Source organism: Motacilla alba, chromosome 5 (genome assembly GCF_015832195.1).
Source record: "Motacilla alba alba isolate MOTALB_02 chromosome 5, Motacilla_alba_V1.0_pri, whole genome shotgun sequence".
NCBI classification, from domain to species: domain Eukaryota; kingdom Metazoa; phylum Chordata; class Aves; order Passeriformes; family Motacillidae; genus Motacilla; species Motacilla alba.
Window position 1 is genome coordinate 7,696,432 of NC_052020.1, and position 15,798 is coordinate 7,712,229.

At 40.3% G+C, this 15,798-nt stretch overlaps 1 protein-coding gene across 9 annotated transcripts in view; it reads right to left on the bottom strand.

Annotated features, from left to right (window-relative positions):
• SHANK2 (SH3 and multiple ankyrin repeat domains 2) overlaps positions 1–15,798 on the bottom strand; it is a 278,701-nt gene that overhangs the window by 236,438 nt on the left and 26,465 nt on the right. For all 9 annotated transcript variants that reach the window (XM_038139490.1, XM_038139489.1, XM_038139488.1 and 6 more), the window contains 6 exons: positions 10,834–11,053; positions 4,600–4,803; positions 2,908–2,979; positions 2,666–2,774; positions 2,260–2,411; positions 1,297–1,464 (listed from right to left, as the gene is read on the bottom strand). In XM_038139490.1, the coding sequence (XP_037995418.1) occupies positions 1,297–1,464; positions 2,260–2,411; positions 2,666–2,774; positions 2,908–2,979; positions 4,600–4,803; positions 10,834–11,037 (909 nt within the window). In that variant the 5' untranslated portion in view covers positions 11,038–11,053. The remainder of the gene's footprint in view (positions 1–1,296; positions 1,465–2,259; positions 2,412–2,665; positions 2,775–2,907; positions 2,980–4,599; positions 4,804–10,833; positions 11,054–15,798) is intronic.

The window sequence follows — 15,798 nt, forward strand, 5'->3', positions numbered from 1 at the left end:
AGATCAGCATCATTCTTCACTCCTGAATTCAGTGGGAGGTACAGACTGACACACCTGGCTTGGTTCTACAATTTGGAAGAGAAAAGTTCAGTGGACTGCTCAGTGTACAAATTAAATCCCCATCCTCCTTACTTCATTGAGGAATGCTTGAATTATTGATCAGTCAAAACAGACTGTTCCTAACCCAGATGTAAACATTGATTTATTTAGGATTACAACCAACACAGGGAGTTCGGAAAGCTCTATTTCATTATGAGAAATAATAACCTTATGTGTATGAGGCTGGGGTTTAAAAAGAGGGACATTTTCTCTGTATTTTTATAGAGTCCACATGGGGCAATACTTTTATCTAGACAATCCATTTCCTCCCATCAGAAAATATGGTAAAAAAATAATTCCTTTCTTTTCCCCTACTCTAGAGATGGATCCAAACAACCTTGACCTAGACCCACTTAGTGAAAAAGCTCCGATTCCTGCTCAAATGTGGATGCCAATGCTACCTCCCATTTCTTTCCAAGAAGAAAAAAATCTGTGTACTAAAGAATTTAGTGCACAGAAAATAAATTGAGTCAAGATGACCCAGGCAGACCTGTAAGGTTGATTACTTGTATCTTAATTTATCTCATATTACAGCAGTTCCAATTTTTGTAGTTTTCCAAACTCATCCATACAGAGACACGACAAAGTAGCAGCAATGAAATTAGGACTGTTACAATCTTTGAATTTCTTATACTACTGAGTTTCTCACTGTGCAAAGGGAAATCAATAAAGCATTTTTACACAACTGCTGGATAACATTCAGGCATTTCTGGAGAGGACAGGGAGAGGCTGATGGACCCCAGCAGTAGGATCCTCAACCCAAGCCTTGCTGTAAAGTTCAGCAAAGACAAGGGGAAAGCAGCCTGACAAACACAGAAGGAGTATTACCAAGGACACTGACACTGGCATCTAACCAAAAGAAAGAGCTACATTTTCTTACTGAAGTGCCACAAACAGGAATCTAAATTTCCAAGAGTTCACAGCATAATTATGATGAGTGCAATTTCTGCATCAAAATCCACAGTAACCAGAGGATTTCAAAGTTGCAGAACACCACTGGAACAGTTTCCTACTTCTTAGTCACCACAGAAGGATGCAAAGTGAATAAATAAAAAGAAGTAGAAAAAGCAGATAGAAGAAGGAAGAAATTTCGTACTTGAATGTGCAGGGACTTCAAAACAGCGCTTGACCCTAGAACAACCGTGACACGTTTCCTTATGCAAGTCCAACTCCAAACAAAAAGCAAATCTCTCCTACCTGATGAATTTCTTGCCATCCATTTTCATCCTTGCAACTGACTGTAGCATGTTCATGGAGTAAGAGCTCACAGCAGAAAGGGTCCCCTCCCACCACGGCTGTGTGGTACAGCGGGGTCAGGCCACAGCTGTCCTTGTAGTTGGGAGATGCTCCCAGCTCTAAAAGGGTCTGAAAGCAATCACAGACTGTGAAAAATAGATTTGGGAGGGACTTCCATATAAAGGGTCTTTACCTGAAAAAAAAACCTGAAAATGTATAAGGTTGATCATTGACATAATATTTTTTGCTCACCTATTTATCAGCTGCTAAGAGTGGGCCACAGCGCAGACTAAGTTAAGCAAGAAATGACCTTGGAAGAATTAAAGAATCTATGGGGATGGCACAGAAAGGAGGAGGGGCAATGTCCAGTTTCCATCCTCTCACTAGGTTCAGAAATGTTAGCTCTGCAAATGTTGCATCACCTTTGCAACACTTTCACCTCTTCAGTTCCAAGGTGCTTTATCAAAAATGTCATGCAATTTGAGTATGTGTCAAAAGGGAATAAGCAAAACCCATAAATCAAAGACTTAATCTGGACCATCAGAGTGAATTAAGAATACCTGTTAAAATACAAAAGAAAACAGAAGACACTGTGTTAAGGCATAATGAGCAATCCATGCCACTGGAAGCTGCTTTCAAAGAGTTAAGTGACAATAATGCTATTCCTATTTCCTCAGACAGATCTCAGTGTATCAATGAATAAGCTTAAGTTTCACCACTTTTCTTCCTTCTAGGAAAAGATAAATCAGAAATTAAAAGGCTCTTTATTGAAAGCAAATTCTAAGATTTGAGAGCCACAAGAAAGCACTAGAACAAGCACATCCTAAAGGATCCAAGGAAGACAATACAGTAATTAAATGAAAACAGTCTCCTTTATGCATTTTTTAACAAGATAACACATAATTTGCTCCTGAAAGCGTTTACCTTGAGGGCTACTTGGTTCTTGGCTCTGGCTGCTTTGTGCAGAGCTGTCATTCCATCTTTTGCTCTGAAGTCTAAATGTGCTCCTCCATTTTTCAGGGCTTTTATCACTTCCACTGTGTTGTCAAGCTGAGCTGCCAAAGTTAGGGGTGTTTCTAAGGAAGAGAATAGGATGTACATGGAAAAAGGTGAGCAAAATGATAAAACAAATTTAAGTTGCTTTATAAAATAAAGTTTAAAATACTGTTCAAAGAAAAGCATAAAATTATCAATTATCTCCTTTGGACAGAAAAGCCCTACAGATTCCACTGGCTCAGAGTTGTGAAGGAATGTGTGAGATTCACCCTGTTAATTTAAGTTTAACTAACTCAAGGTATTCCTCTATGCTACTTAGTTTTATTGTTCTGACCTCCACTTTCTAAGTCATGATAGTTGGGGTCCAGTCCTCGGTCCAACATCTTGGTCATTTTTTCCACAGAGAGATGATGGACATGATCCATAAATTTTTTCAAATTGGCCTGAAACAAAGAGCAAAAAATGAGTCATCCTCTGATTTCAAAAATAAAGTTTTGACTAAAAATGAAACATTTTTTCAGCTGATGTCAACAGCCACTGTAGGTAATTTTTAACTCCTGCAGGAAATTGGGATACCTTGGTGTGAAGCTTAGCCAGCTGCTTTTCATCGAGGTTGAACTGCCTGTACACTCTTCTCTTGTAGCGAAACTGAGGGGAGAAGAGAAGAAAAAATTTTAAAACTTGAAAACTTAAAACTCATAATATCATTTTCTGACCTTACCAGGAAGTATCATCCACTGTGATGGCAGATTTAGGCAGAATTTTAAAAATTTTAGAAATAGGCTCAGTATTTCATATAGTTTTACATCACTTAAGCAAAATTCATATCTTGTACAAATACACTGAGATCAGTGGAGGTGTGTGGGAAATGAAATCAGCCCCTAGAATCTACGGAAGTAAGCAAGAATTACACTGAAAAGCACTTTTCCCCAAGGATTCCTGTGCACTTTCATTTATAATCTCAGGCAGAAAGCTGGGGAAGACATGTTAAATAAAAAAAATATCAATTTCAAAACTGCAGCTTAGCATTTCTGAAATATAAAAACAAAAGAAAGTATACCTGAAAATCCCTTAGTCAATGTAAGAGGAACTTGCACCTGGGAATAGCTCTCCAGATGTTGAACAGGACTGGTTTTGTGAATCAGATTCTGAGGATTGCCTCTCTTTTTGGCTGAAACTCAGCCACATTTTATCCTGACAGCTTGGATGCAGTAGCAAGATCTGTAGCAAAAGTCATGGGGGTTTCCATAGCTAAAATTTACCACTCTCTCATTGTCCCATGCAGAATTCCAGGAATGCAGCCTGTCTGTTGGACAACGGACTGCACTGAATGAGGCTTTTACAGCATCTTCCCACAAAATCACTTTTAACACCTCAATTGCTGCAGTCAACACTCATGAAAAAACGACAGAACAAAATAAAGTGGGTGTTTAATTTCCTTACAGATGTAATGTGGTCATCAGTGACTGAAACTCTGAAATAAACTCCTGGAAAAGGGAGGACCTGAAGCCTTCTCAGGACCCTGATTGTTTTCTCTTGGATTTGTGTTATAGTGGACTAAGTCTATTAACCACACATTATTAATGGTTGATCTGCCACCATACAGGCAATATCAAAATTAATTAAACGCCAGTTTCATGCCCCAGTTTGCTGCTGTATTGCGTGATCTGGCTCTGCTCCAAGTTTGTTCAGTGCCATAAAAGTTCTGCCCAGCTTATCCCCAACTGCAGAGCCTCTGCAGGAGCAACAGAGAGGGGAAAATCCTAGTACACACCCTCTCCTCCCTTACTGTTTTCCCAGGAGGCAGACAGAGGCAACCAGTGCACTCTGAAGGATGGCACAGAGGGAACAAGATGGGGGTTAAAAAAGGCTTCACTGAGACAGAAAGTTCTCTTTGGGAGAAAGCAAAGGCTGGTTATCCAGCAACTACTACACTGCAATTGCAAACCTCATCACAGATACAACAGCTTCACCTAGAACCTTACAGTTCTTTATTAAATCACTAAATAAGATACATGTCCTGCGTCCTCAGCAAAGGAAAACTCCAAAATCCACTGTCCCAGAAGGGCTGACTCTTGGCAACTTTTTGGGGATGGACTAGCTCCATGAGCAGGGAATGCCAGCACTTCTGTGAGCAAGGGTTCAAGCTCAGACTTGATGATAAGCATTTCCCAGATGTAATTCAGGTGCATGCAGACACCTCAAAATACAGCTTTCTGCACAGTTTGTATCAGAATAGAAAGCTTCAGATGTTAGATCTAAAAATACCTCGAGTGAAGGAACTCCTTTATTGACTGGCTGTGGGTATTCCCTCAGAAGTCTCTCCTCATCCAAGAACTTCCCATCTCTCCCATTGCTTGCAGGCTGGAACAGTCCATAATTCAGGACATCTTTCAAACTCTGGTTCAAAGTGCACAAAATCCGCTGCTTTGCAACCCACACTGAAGCTTCTGGGTTGAATCGAATGCATTTCTGCAAAGAGAAATTATTTTAAGGAACCCAATTAGTGAAGAAAGCATTTCAACAATGTCTTACATTCTAAAATTTACAAATGTCATGAATAATAGGAATATGCATAATAAATATACAGACTCCATGACAAAACACTGCTCAACAAGAATTCTATTTCGGATGTGCATTGATAACACCTAATGCACAAGTACTGTGAAAACATAGAACATTTCAAGTCCTTCCACAAACCTCAGGGAACACACACATCCTTCCTCAGAGAGAGAGCACCTTCATGGAAAACCTGTTCAAAAGGGATGCTAGAAGGTGTTTAACTATCCACTTCATTCTTGGCTGTTCTAATATCAGTTAGATCCACAAGAATTTCACCAGAAACTGGTATTCAGTTAAGAATTCTATTTCCCTTTTAGCTACATTTATCTGAGGGTAAGTTTATGGGAGGAATGATGCAACATGAAGCAAATAACTTGAAAACCCTGACAAACTCCTGCAGTTCTCTGCTTCTTACCAAGCTGGAATTCAGGGACTTGAGGGGTTTAGGGATTTTGCCTACGCTGCAGTTGCTGGTTCCAAGGTTCCAGCAGATGGCAATGCCTAGAAAGCAATTTGGTGCCTCTGATGTGCATCCTGAACACACAATGCGGTTTCTGCTTTAATCCTTTCCAGTCTTCAACATAAAATGAAACGCTAGACTTTGTCACAAGTAAGGCTGGCTAGGAAGCAGCTTTCATTTCCCTAACTTATTTTATTTTTCAAGACGTTTTGTGAAAAGTTTGGGGGGTTTTATACGCTGAAGGGAAGGAGAGAGGGATACAAAGTAGATCGTAACAAGTATTTTCCTTCCCAACCATCCCAGTAGTTGCAGTATTGGCTTAGCAACAAGGCAAATCTGTTTGAAATCCCTGGGTTCCTTCTGAACCTCACTTGCCCCACGACTCCTACATGGATTCAAACTTCAATACAAGATTCAGGCTCAAACATCAGCACAACTGTCAGTTCCAAGATGTGCAATGAGCCTAACTTTCAACATTATCCACACATCTGAAAAATGTCAGTGAGTGTTATTCAAATGGGAAGATAATTTTGAAATTTTATGTATCTTTTTATCCAAGGAAAGTCTTTCTTACATGAAACAAACTAATTTTGGACTTGTATGACACTGTTTTGATTTTAAAAATACAAAGCAGTTACTTCTGATCACAGTTTAATTAAGTCTGCTGGTTTTTAATGCACCTGGAGAACCCAACGTGTTCAATTTTGTTCAGTCTATTCTTGTGTTCTCTCTGTTCTTGATGGCAGGCAAATATTTAACAAACTAATTCAGAGAGAGCTCCAGCTCTTCCAGTGATTCATAAGAAACAAAAGTAGGCTTATTGTGAAAAAAGCTGATTCCATTAGCAATTTACAATGAAATAAGATCAGTTATGTAAAAAGTAAATCGATAACTGGAGAATTTTTCGCTACCAAAATGTTTCAGGCTGAGAAAAGTGAAACTAGCGAGAAAAGTGATTATTTATGCTTTCCATGAAGCCAGGCAGGATAGAAGTGGAGCTGTTACCACCCTCTGAGAGGCAGGTGCTGACCAAGAGGATAAAAAGAACCACTCAGATGCTGCATAAGGTGCATCTTCCATCAGCCTGTCCCTGGAACAACTCCACTGTGCTGCTTCTGTGTCCTCCTGGCAGCCCTCCAGGCAGGGAGCACCACAGCCACCCCCTCTATCCTGCAGACAAGTCATTACTTACTGCCACACTCTGTATCCTGAGGAAACACCAGCTCAGTCACAGCAGGACCTACACACAGGCTGCTCTAGTTATGAAATAAGGAACGATTCATTAGGCACACGTGGCGTGGTGACCACAAGGAAAGGAGGCAGCAGAGCCAAAAAGATAAAATGGACAGTTTTTTCTAATCTTCAATGACAAGGGAAAAAAAATTAAAGAATAGGGATCGTTTAGTGACAAGGAACTACAGAAACACATGAAACAAAGATGTTTTGCACTGACAGATACATTCACTGTAAAAAAAAACCCACAAAGAACAGCCAAAAAAAAGCCCTGAGAGGCTCAAAGTCACTGTCAAAACCACAGCAGGCCCCTCAAAATGCAAGTGTTGCAGCAAGACAGCACGTCAGCACTGGCTCCTGAGATGCAGGCCTGTGTTTGGGATGTGAAAGCTCCTTGGATCACAGGAGACATGGTCAATTACAATCTGCATTCCTGCCCACTGGTGAGAGCAAGTCACTGAGTGAAGGACAGGATGGGAAGCCAGGGAAAACACAACTCCCCCAGCTGAAGGGAAGATATTCATTCAGATAGGAATGATGCTTATGATACAGAAGGTCTGAGGGATAGTATTTATCTGCTTAAAATTAATCAGTAAACACATCTTTCTGCTCAGCTGTCAATCACACAAACTGTGCTGTGACTGAGGGACACGACAAAATGGTTTGTACAGCTGCCTCCAAAAATCTGATTGCCAGGATATCAAAATATGAATTATTCCTTTCAATGGGAGATGTTGATATTAAGGATGAGACAGCCAAAAAGTGGGAAACACAAATGAGAGTTTGGCATCACGGAAAGAAAAGGGAGAAAGTCCCACATTTTGGTTTGTGCTGTGTTGAGCTTGATTCTCTGCTGAAACACTGCTCTCCTTCATCAGGCTGCACTCAGGAAAACACAGAACTCATGAGAGGACAGGTCAGAAAAACCAGTCTGGCCAGCAGATCACCTGCCCAGATCAAGGACATGCGAACAGATACCAGCAGCACAACAATTCTCTTATTAAACTGAAGATAAAACAAGGAAGAGCAAGCAGAAAGCAGAAAGGAACAATCAGACACAAAGTGGGATACAGAATACTTGGGAAAAGTTGCAAAAAAAAATCTGGAATATCTATGAGGAAGCACAATCTGGAAACAAGTGAAACTGGAGGCATCCCAAGGAAAAATGGGACTCGAGCTGCAGTTGTCACAACTGGGTTCCTACTTTAAGGTAAAAAGTGCACAAAGTAAACAAAGTGTTTTATCTGAGAAGCAAAAGCAGTAAAGGAAAAGATTCTTAATCCTAAAACCCACCAAATAATAAAAAAAAGTAAAGAAAGGATAGAAAAGTATAAAAAGCAATGCAGAAACAGAACATCAAGAAGGGGCTCCAACTTAAGCTGTTGCTATACCAAACTGCCACTTACCAAACATTGTTTTGCTTGGAAAGTCCAATATAATTTTTAAAACTCTCAAACCCACGGGAGGGAGGAATCAGTAAATGCTCCTTATTGCAGTGGAGCAGCAAAACAGATGGGCAGAAAGTGTCTCAGGGAAGTCTTCAGCAGACCCAAACCCATCTCACCCTCAATGTTTAATAAAGTGTATGGATCTGAGCATTTTGACTTTAAACATAACCCAGAGGGAGCATGTAAGTACAGGGTAAAACAAAAGAGTGGAACGAGCACCATGTGTTGATAATAAAATGATGAAAATGTCCCTTCAGAACAACTGGCTGACAGAAGTGTTCTCCGTGTCTGTGGCAAAGAGCAATTCTAAGCACAAAACACCATCGCTGTCAGAATATCAAGGTAAAGGAGATTTTCTTGACAACAGCTCCTGTAGAACCAGACTGATTTCACTTAGAGGCAGCATCACTTGGGATTTGTTCCTACATAGGCTGGAAAAGGAAATGGCTACAAGATGACTGGACCTGGATTCAGACCAAATAATATATGCCAGATCACACAGCTGTTTCACCCATGCTCCTCGAGACTGGAGGGCTTTCCATGCTCTCCATTCCCTCAGGAATTTTACTGAGCTCTCCATTCCCTCAGGAATTTTACTGAGCTCAGGAAATCTTTCAGTTGTTCATTTAAATATTCTCTACCCTCCTGTGAGAAGGATGACACTTATTGAACACAGGTCATGCACAGAGGCAATAAGAAAGTATCTTTTCTACCAAGTGGTGTTTCAGTAAATTGGGTTATCACCAGAGCTGAGAAGGAGACAAAAAAATAACTGATATAAGGACTGAAAAGCAATTGTTCTTAAGGGCTCTGTATGAACTTGTCAAGTTTCACATTGTCTTCTAAGTTTCAAATGAGAATAAAAGAGCAACAGACAGACTTCCTACAATGGGTGGTAATTTATAGTTTTCCATGGCAGCACATCCTACTCGTGGTGCTTAGTGCTTATCTCATACCTGCAGTGAAATAAAGGCAGTTTGTACCACAGCCTCTGCAGACGAGCGGCAAAGTTCATTCTCTGAGAGTTTGGCTTTAAAGCTTCCCAGTGGGCTGAATTTTATCTAAACCCCTAAACCTGTCTTCCTTAGAACAAATATAGTCTTAATCATACTACCTAAAAACAAAAAAAAAAAATAGCAGAAAACTAAATTATGTTATTTCATGCTTCTTTGATTAAACATACTAATTTTAAATACCTCCTATGTTAAATTAATTATAATTATACAGGAAATGGGGCCTATGCTTGCTCTGGCTTGTAGCTGTACAACAGCTCAAACTCTGATCTTCTCCACAGTTTTCTTCACCACATTTAATCCACCAATATTTCTGTTTCCTAACCTGAACCCAGGTTTCACTTTCCTGTACAACAAAGAGTTTGTGGGCTGATAAATTAAATAAGAAATACATCAGCTGTTGTAGAATCACTTGAAACAATTCAGTTACTTTTCACGAAGAGTTTATTGAAAAGGAAAAAGAAATACAAAAAGTAAAGCAATCAAAATGAAAAAATGATAAAATTATTTTTAAATTTTGTCTTGATAATGTCAATAAGTAACTTATTACTGATCTACAAACCAGAGTAATTAAATAAGAGGACTTCAGGAAGCCACTATCCCTGTGGTTTTCACAGCAGAGAAAACATGGGAAGAAAAGCTGGTATTTCCATTCCATTTTCATGGATTCATTGACAGGGTCACAGATAGAGCAAGCTGGTAAGATCATCCAAAAAAGAGCTCCAGAACCACACCTGAGGGCACACTGTCAAAACAGCTTTTCCCTGTCGGGCTGCAGCCAGCCTATCTCTATCATTCTAAAAATGAACTTAATTAAGAAGAAAGGAAGGGTTTCATCTGAGATAGATCTTCAATGGCAGCAGGGCATGATGCAGCTCTTACATGTCAGCACAGAGTGATGTACGTGGCTCACATCCATAAAATGGATGTGTTTTTACAATCTTGGAAATTTCAAAAGACTGGTGCCACCACTGAAAATCCCAACAGCAGCATTCAAGGAGACCCAGGGTAATTCAGATAATTAATAGCAAACTCAAACAAATTTTGGTTCTAGACGGAATCACTCTCTCCCAAGACCTTTTCCAGCATGACACTGTTATTCCTATCACAGCACTTGTGTTGGTTGCTCTGGCTGGAAGGCTCAAAAACGGCACCCTGTAGTAAAGGCACAGCAGCAAAGGAGGAAGGAGATGTTTATTTGTGCCTTTTTTCCCTCATCTTTACACTCTCAAAGCCACAGGCTCTCTAAAAGAGATGTCTTTTGCAAGGCAGGTTGACAGAGAAAGACAACAAATATTGTAAAGAGAGAGAATTTGATGACCTCTTGCAGGACCCCAGTCTAGTGTCAATCACAAACTATTTCATGAGAAGAGGAACTAGAGAAGCCATATATATATATATATATATATATATGAGGCTTTCATAGAGTTAACATGTGATTTTTTGATTCAATCTTCATCTTCTGATGAGGTTATGGATTCCTAAGTCTCTTTCTTTTACCCAAAATCTCTGAATACAGATCAGAAAGATATTATTTTGCTTTAAGAACATGGCTTTCATCAGGTCAACACATTCAATTCTCTTGGAAGGGATGGTGCCTTTACTTGAGGCAACTAGTCAGATAAACCACAGGGGTACAAAGCATAGACATTAAAACAAAACATGAATTTTGTCTGTAACACATCAAAAAAGAAAGTAAAAGAAGGGAACAGATGTACTGCAGGTTGAAGCCAGCAAAGCTAATCATTAATTTCGCTTTGTTTAATTGCAGTGCGCTCTGCCTTACCGTTTGCTGCAAGTCAGGTATGATAATTCGAATCACTAAAGTGTTGCTCTGACTGTCTTCCATTCTGCTGCTTGGCTTTTCTGCAGTTGCTCTAATTGTGTCATAAATAGTTTCTTCTTTGGAGCTGTCTGATTCAGACTCAACAGAATAGTCAGAGAAGCTTTGTGCCATTTCATCTTCACTTGATGTAGGGCTACGAGGCATGTTAAAGTTTTTTATCCTGCCAATACAAAGGAGAAAAAGAAAAAAATAAGTTACAGTTCAAGTCTTCAAAATGAATCAGCTACATTTTTTTTTTCTTCTTGGAAATAACATGCATTTAACAAGGAAGTTTTATGGTTTATCCTCCTTTTATTTCTTTCTGTCAATTATGTGGGTAGGCAGAGTGTAAAGGAAATAAATCTGGCTACCAATTTACTTGAGAAGGGGAAGGGCAGGAGAAGGAAAAAAAAGAGTAGTAAAAAAGAAGATGACCTTCCTTCCCAGGCACACTCAACCTCCCAAAGGATCCAGAAGAAACAGCATAATTACCCAGTCCTGTGATAACCAGCACAGCTGTAAACTGTACTAAGAGCTAGGCCTGGCTTTGAAGCTTCCTCCTCCCAGTGAAAAGACATTTCAGGGAATTAATGTAGATGCTAAACCAACATCATCCTGTACATCAAGAATCTGCACAGGTGAGGCTTTCATAAAAGTCACTATTCCCAAACAGGGGAAGCAACCAAAAAACAAAATCCTACAGGGAGCCAGACACAGATGCTGCTCTGTGGTTTGTGGCTCACACAACATCCTTTTAAACTACCACCCAAATCTGTCCATTATAGATACTCTGAGTTTAGAAGCAGTTTTAATCTGTGATACAGCTTAGGCTAAAATGAAAGTCGTGTTTATTCCAGACTAAAGACATTTGTAATCAGGGGCCTCACACTAAGAACAGCAGAACATTTTCCTTCTGGGCTTTTCCACCTACATGAGCAAATGAATTTGTTTTTTGTCCCACAAACTCAAAGCTGCTCTAGGATATGAAAATTATTATTCTATGAAAAAATGGAGGAAAACATCCACAGTGGAAGAAACTGAAAAGACCAACAATAAACTCTGCAATGCTTGGACATCATGTAACTTTTCAGATTTAGGAGTCCAGAAAAATGTATTATTATTTTTCTTTTTTTCCTGTGAGTAATCCTCCAAGACAATTCCTCTACGTTTTAATGCAAAACTCAGTTAGAAGAAAAATAAAATAAATAAAGAACCAAACAAGCAATTCCACTGCCAGGTCACATTTACAAAGAGACAGTAAAGCAAAAGTGAAGCATGGAAGGGTGAAGTGACTCGATCACTCATAAACCAGGTGAGTGTACTGAGGTATCCAAGTACACATTTTCTACACTGATCTCTCAGCCAGAACAGCCCAAGTAAATTAAGTCAAACAACAGCAAAGGATAAAAGCATTTTTTACCACTGTCTCTAACACTTTAGTTTAAATTACTCCCTCTTCACTGCCTGGTCACTGTCCCAGCAGTGACTCCAGAGTAGGGACCAAAGGCTGCCACTGTCATTTCCCATTTTAAGGCGCCCATAGGTTGGCTGGGCAGTGGAGAGTCAGGCCTGAGGCTGGAGGTCAAGGACAAGCACTCCCGCAGCACATCGCATCACACCCCCGCATCATCAAGTCTTATTGTTGTTTCTGATGAAGGATAATTCTAGTGTTATTACCCTCAGCTATAATTACTAATGAAGACAAAACCAGTGCATTCAGAAACCTGAAAGCAAGCCAGTTCACAGCAGCTTAATGCAAGGCTCTATTTACAAAGGAAAACTCTGCAGGGAGTATTTCATTTTTTTGCTGCTTCAGTGAACTGTAGATTAATGCTGCTCTCCAAAGCACCTTAAGTCAATAAAGAGCATAAACATTTCTGTGGTTTCTCCATTTGTCTGCCACTGCTAAAACATGTGAACCCAAAATAAAGCTGGGCAATACCCAGAATTTAAGGGCATAAGAGGTACAGGCCAGTGAGTGTGAGCAGAAAGACAAAGACCATCACATGGTTTGTCTGTCCCTAAAGCCATCTGAGAGCACAATTCCAGGGCAGTGGATTCGACAGAGAGCAGTAAACTGCATATAGCAGCAAATAAGAGTTGGCTTGGGAGGAAGTGGATTTTCATGCAAAAACAACCCAGGAATATCTCATTTTATAATAAAAAAGGAAAATGTCCAGCTGAAAAACCAGCTCCCAGGAATCAAGCCTTTAAGTTTAATAAATACTGGGACAAAGAACTTCTTGGAGACTTGACAACAAGGCACAAGACACTTAAACTTCTGGAAAATAATGCACAAGTAAGCATGGAAAGGATAATGAAAATCTGTATCCACAGTGGCAAAATGAACAGGATATTCTCCACCAGCACAGTGGAGAAATAGATAATTTAAACACCATTTTTTAAACAAGACCATTTGAATACTGGAGAAACTGGCAATTTGTTTGGCTCAAGTTGTGTGGAAATGGAAGATCCACCATTTGTTAACCAGAGCCAATGATTATCACAGCTCCCACAGGGAAGCTGTTATCTTTTAGGAACTGTTTCACTTTTGTCCCAAGGATATTCCAAAAGATGTTTCCACAACCAAACTTACTACATCAGGAAAAAAAGGCAAGTTGCCTGGCTTACTAATTAATACTTGTATAACCCATGAAAATATTGCATCCCAGATTCCTAATTTCCTAATTCCGACCTGGCAATTCATTGGTTCAACACAGCTGAAACACAGATTAGGTTTACCATGGTTGTCTGGGATGCCTTCTTCCTTTACTTAGGAAAAAAAAAAACAAAAAAACCAAACAAACAGATCATAGGATTTCTACAGTTAAACTGATCATGTTTTGTTTGTGGCTGCTTTTGGTGTAGAGGAGTGCTGACAAGATTCTCTGTAAATCAATAAAAACAGATGCCATTATCATCTTGGCAATAAACACACAATGAAAAGTGTCACACCAACAGGGTCTGTTCCACTTCACTTTGTCTGTCTACATTTCTCAACTCCTGGGTTCCCCAGCTCCAGGCACTGTCCTGCCCTGGCCTCTGCACACCCCCTAAGCAAAGCAAGCTTGAGCTGCAGCTGGTTAAACACCCATTCTGACACAGGAAGGCCACAAAGCAGCAGGAAGATGAGAGAGCGAAAGGATGGCTTTGTGCTCCCCTGATTATTGAACTTCTCCCCCAGCCCCTTGCTCTTTAGCTCGGCGGGAGCAGCAGGATGTGCCCCCAGCCTCTGGGGCCATGGCCAGGTGATGTTTCTCAGACCAACAGGCCAGATGAAAGAAGCAGAGTTCAGACTGCTGCCTTCCCTTTACAGATGCTATTTTTAGATTGTTTTTTCCAGTCCAGCCTGCAGCTTTCACAAAATCGGCTGGAATTTCTTATTCTGCCATTTGCTGCCACTGCACCATTGAGGAGAATTTCAAACAGTCCAAACCATGACCATCAAACCTTTTCTCTAAAAAATAATTCTTAAAAACCCTACAAGAACATTGCAAAAGGAATTAAACAGTGCACAGGTTATCAAATGGGAAAAAATTCAACTCCCAGAGCTCACTCTCAGGGTGAAAGGTGTGCTCCACAGAGTGCAAACAGACACAGCAGGGGAAGAACCAAGAGCAGCAACAGATTAATCTATTCTTCGGAGCTTTAATGTTGTTGAACATCACACAAAAGGAATTTAATAAATACACATGCTTACATTTATTTGTAAGTTAGATATTGTAAACTTGATGTGAAAGGAATTGAAATATCAATAGAGAGACACACCGGACAGGGGATCTTCATCGAACATCCAGGTATTATCAGATAAATCCACTATAAAAACCACATTTGAAAATCTTTGACTTACTTATAGCTCTGTGTGATTTTTGTTGACCCTGCAAAGTACCAAACCCTCCTGGTCTTGTTTGTCCCTAAAGCACAGTGGAGGCACATGCACCAAATGTCTAGTCCAAGGCCAGGTCTCAGAGCAAGGTTTCAAATCCAGGGGTTACTGACTCCTAGTCAAGATAAGACCAATCTATTTTTATATAAACACTCATTTGCACAATAGCAGCCCTGTTGCCTGCAGGTAGAAGCCCTCCAGGCTGCTGCTGTGAGGCCAGTTACAAACCTACCTGTGGGAATATCTGGGATACAGAGCAGGCATTGTCACAGGCTGAGTAATGCCATGAACCAGACTGGGAGAAAAGTTTGCTGGGAGAGGAACAGTCACTGCTAGAAAGAGGTATTTAGTCATTAACTCTGAAAGAAAACTATTCAGGAAAGGGATTTCTGTGTAAAACCTGCCAGAGCTCCCAACACTTGGATTCTGTGGCTTTATTGAGGATTATACATATCAGCTCAAGAACCAGCTTGATGAGTTACTAAATTAAAATGCAGGAGAAGATCAAGCATTTGCTTTTCCAATTATAATAATATTAAAACAAAAATGCACTTCAGACAGTGCTGAAGGTGGGGGGGGTATTGAGTCCCAGCACACCATGCATTTCACACCTTCCCCTGGTTGGGCAGAAAAGGTCGTGGAGAGGAAACTTTGAATTGAAGACCAATTCCAAAGGGCAATTTGCAATTTGATGGGTTCAAGCTCCCTCCGCACTCCAACTTTAAAGCTGGCAGTAACCAGCATTGCCTCCCAAAAAGCAAGCCCACCCTCCTTCTCACCCCAGAGCACTCCACACTTGTTCCCAGACTGCTTTAACAAGAACAGTGAAGCAAAACAAAGCACTTATCCAGGTCAAACTCCAGCTTTTTTTCTTTTTTGTTTGAGAGGTTAGTTTCCAAATTCTTCACGCCTCTGAACTGGATCACTATGCAAATGTTTGCAGAAGCAGCAGGAGAAAGATGGCACAGGGCCAGAAGTGAACTGCCAGGGCTTGAAAAGGGCAGAACCACTTCATCCAAAGTCAGCACTAATGTTTGCCA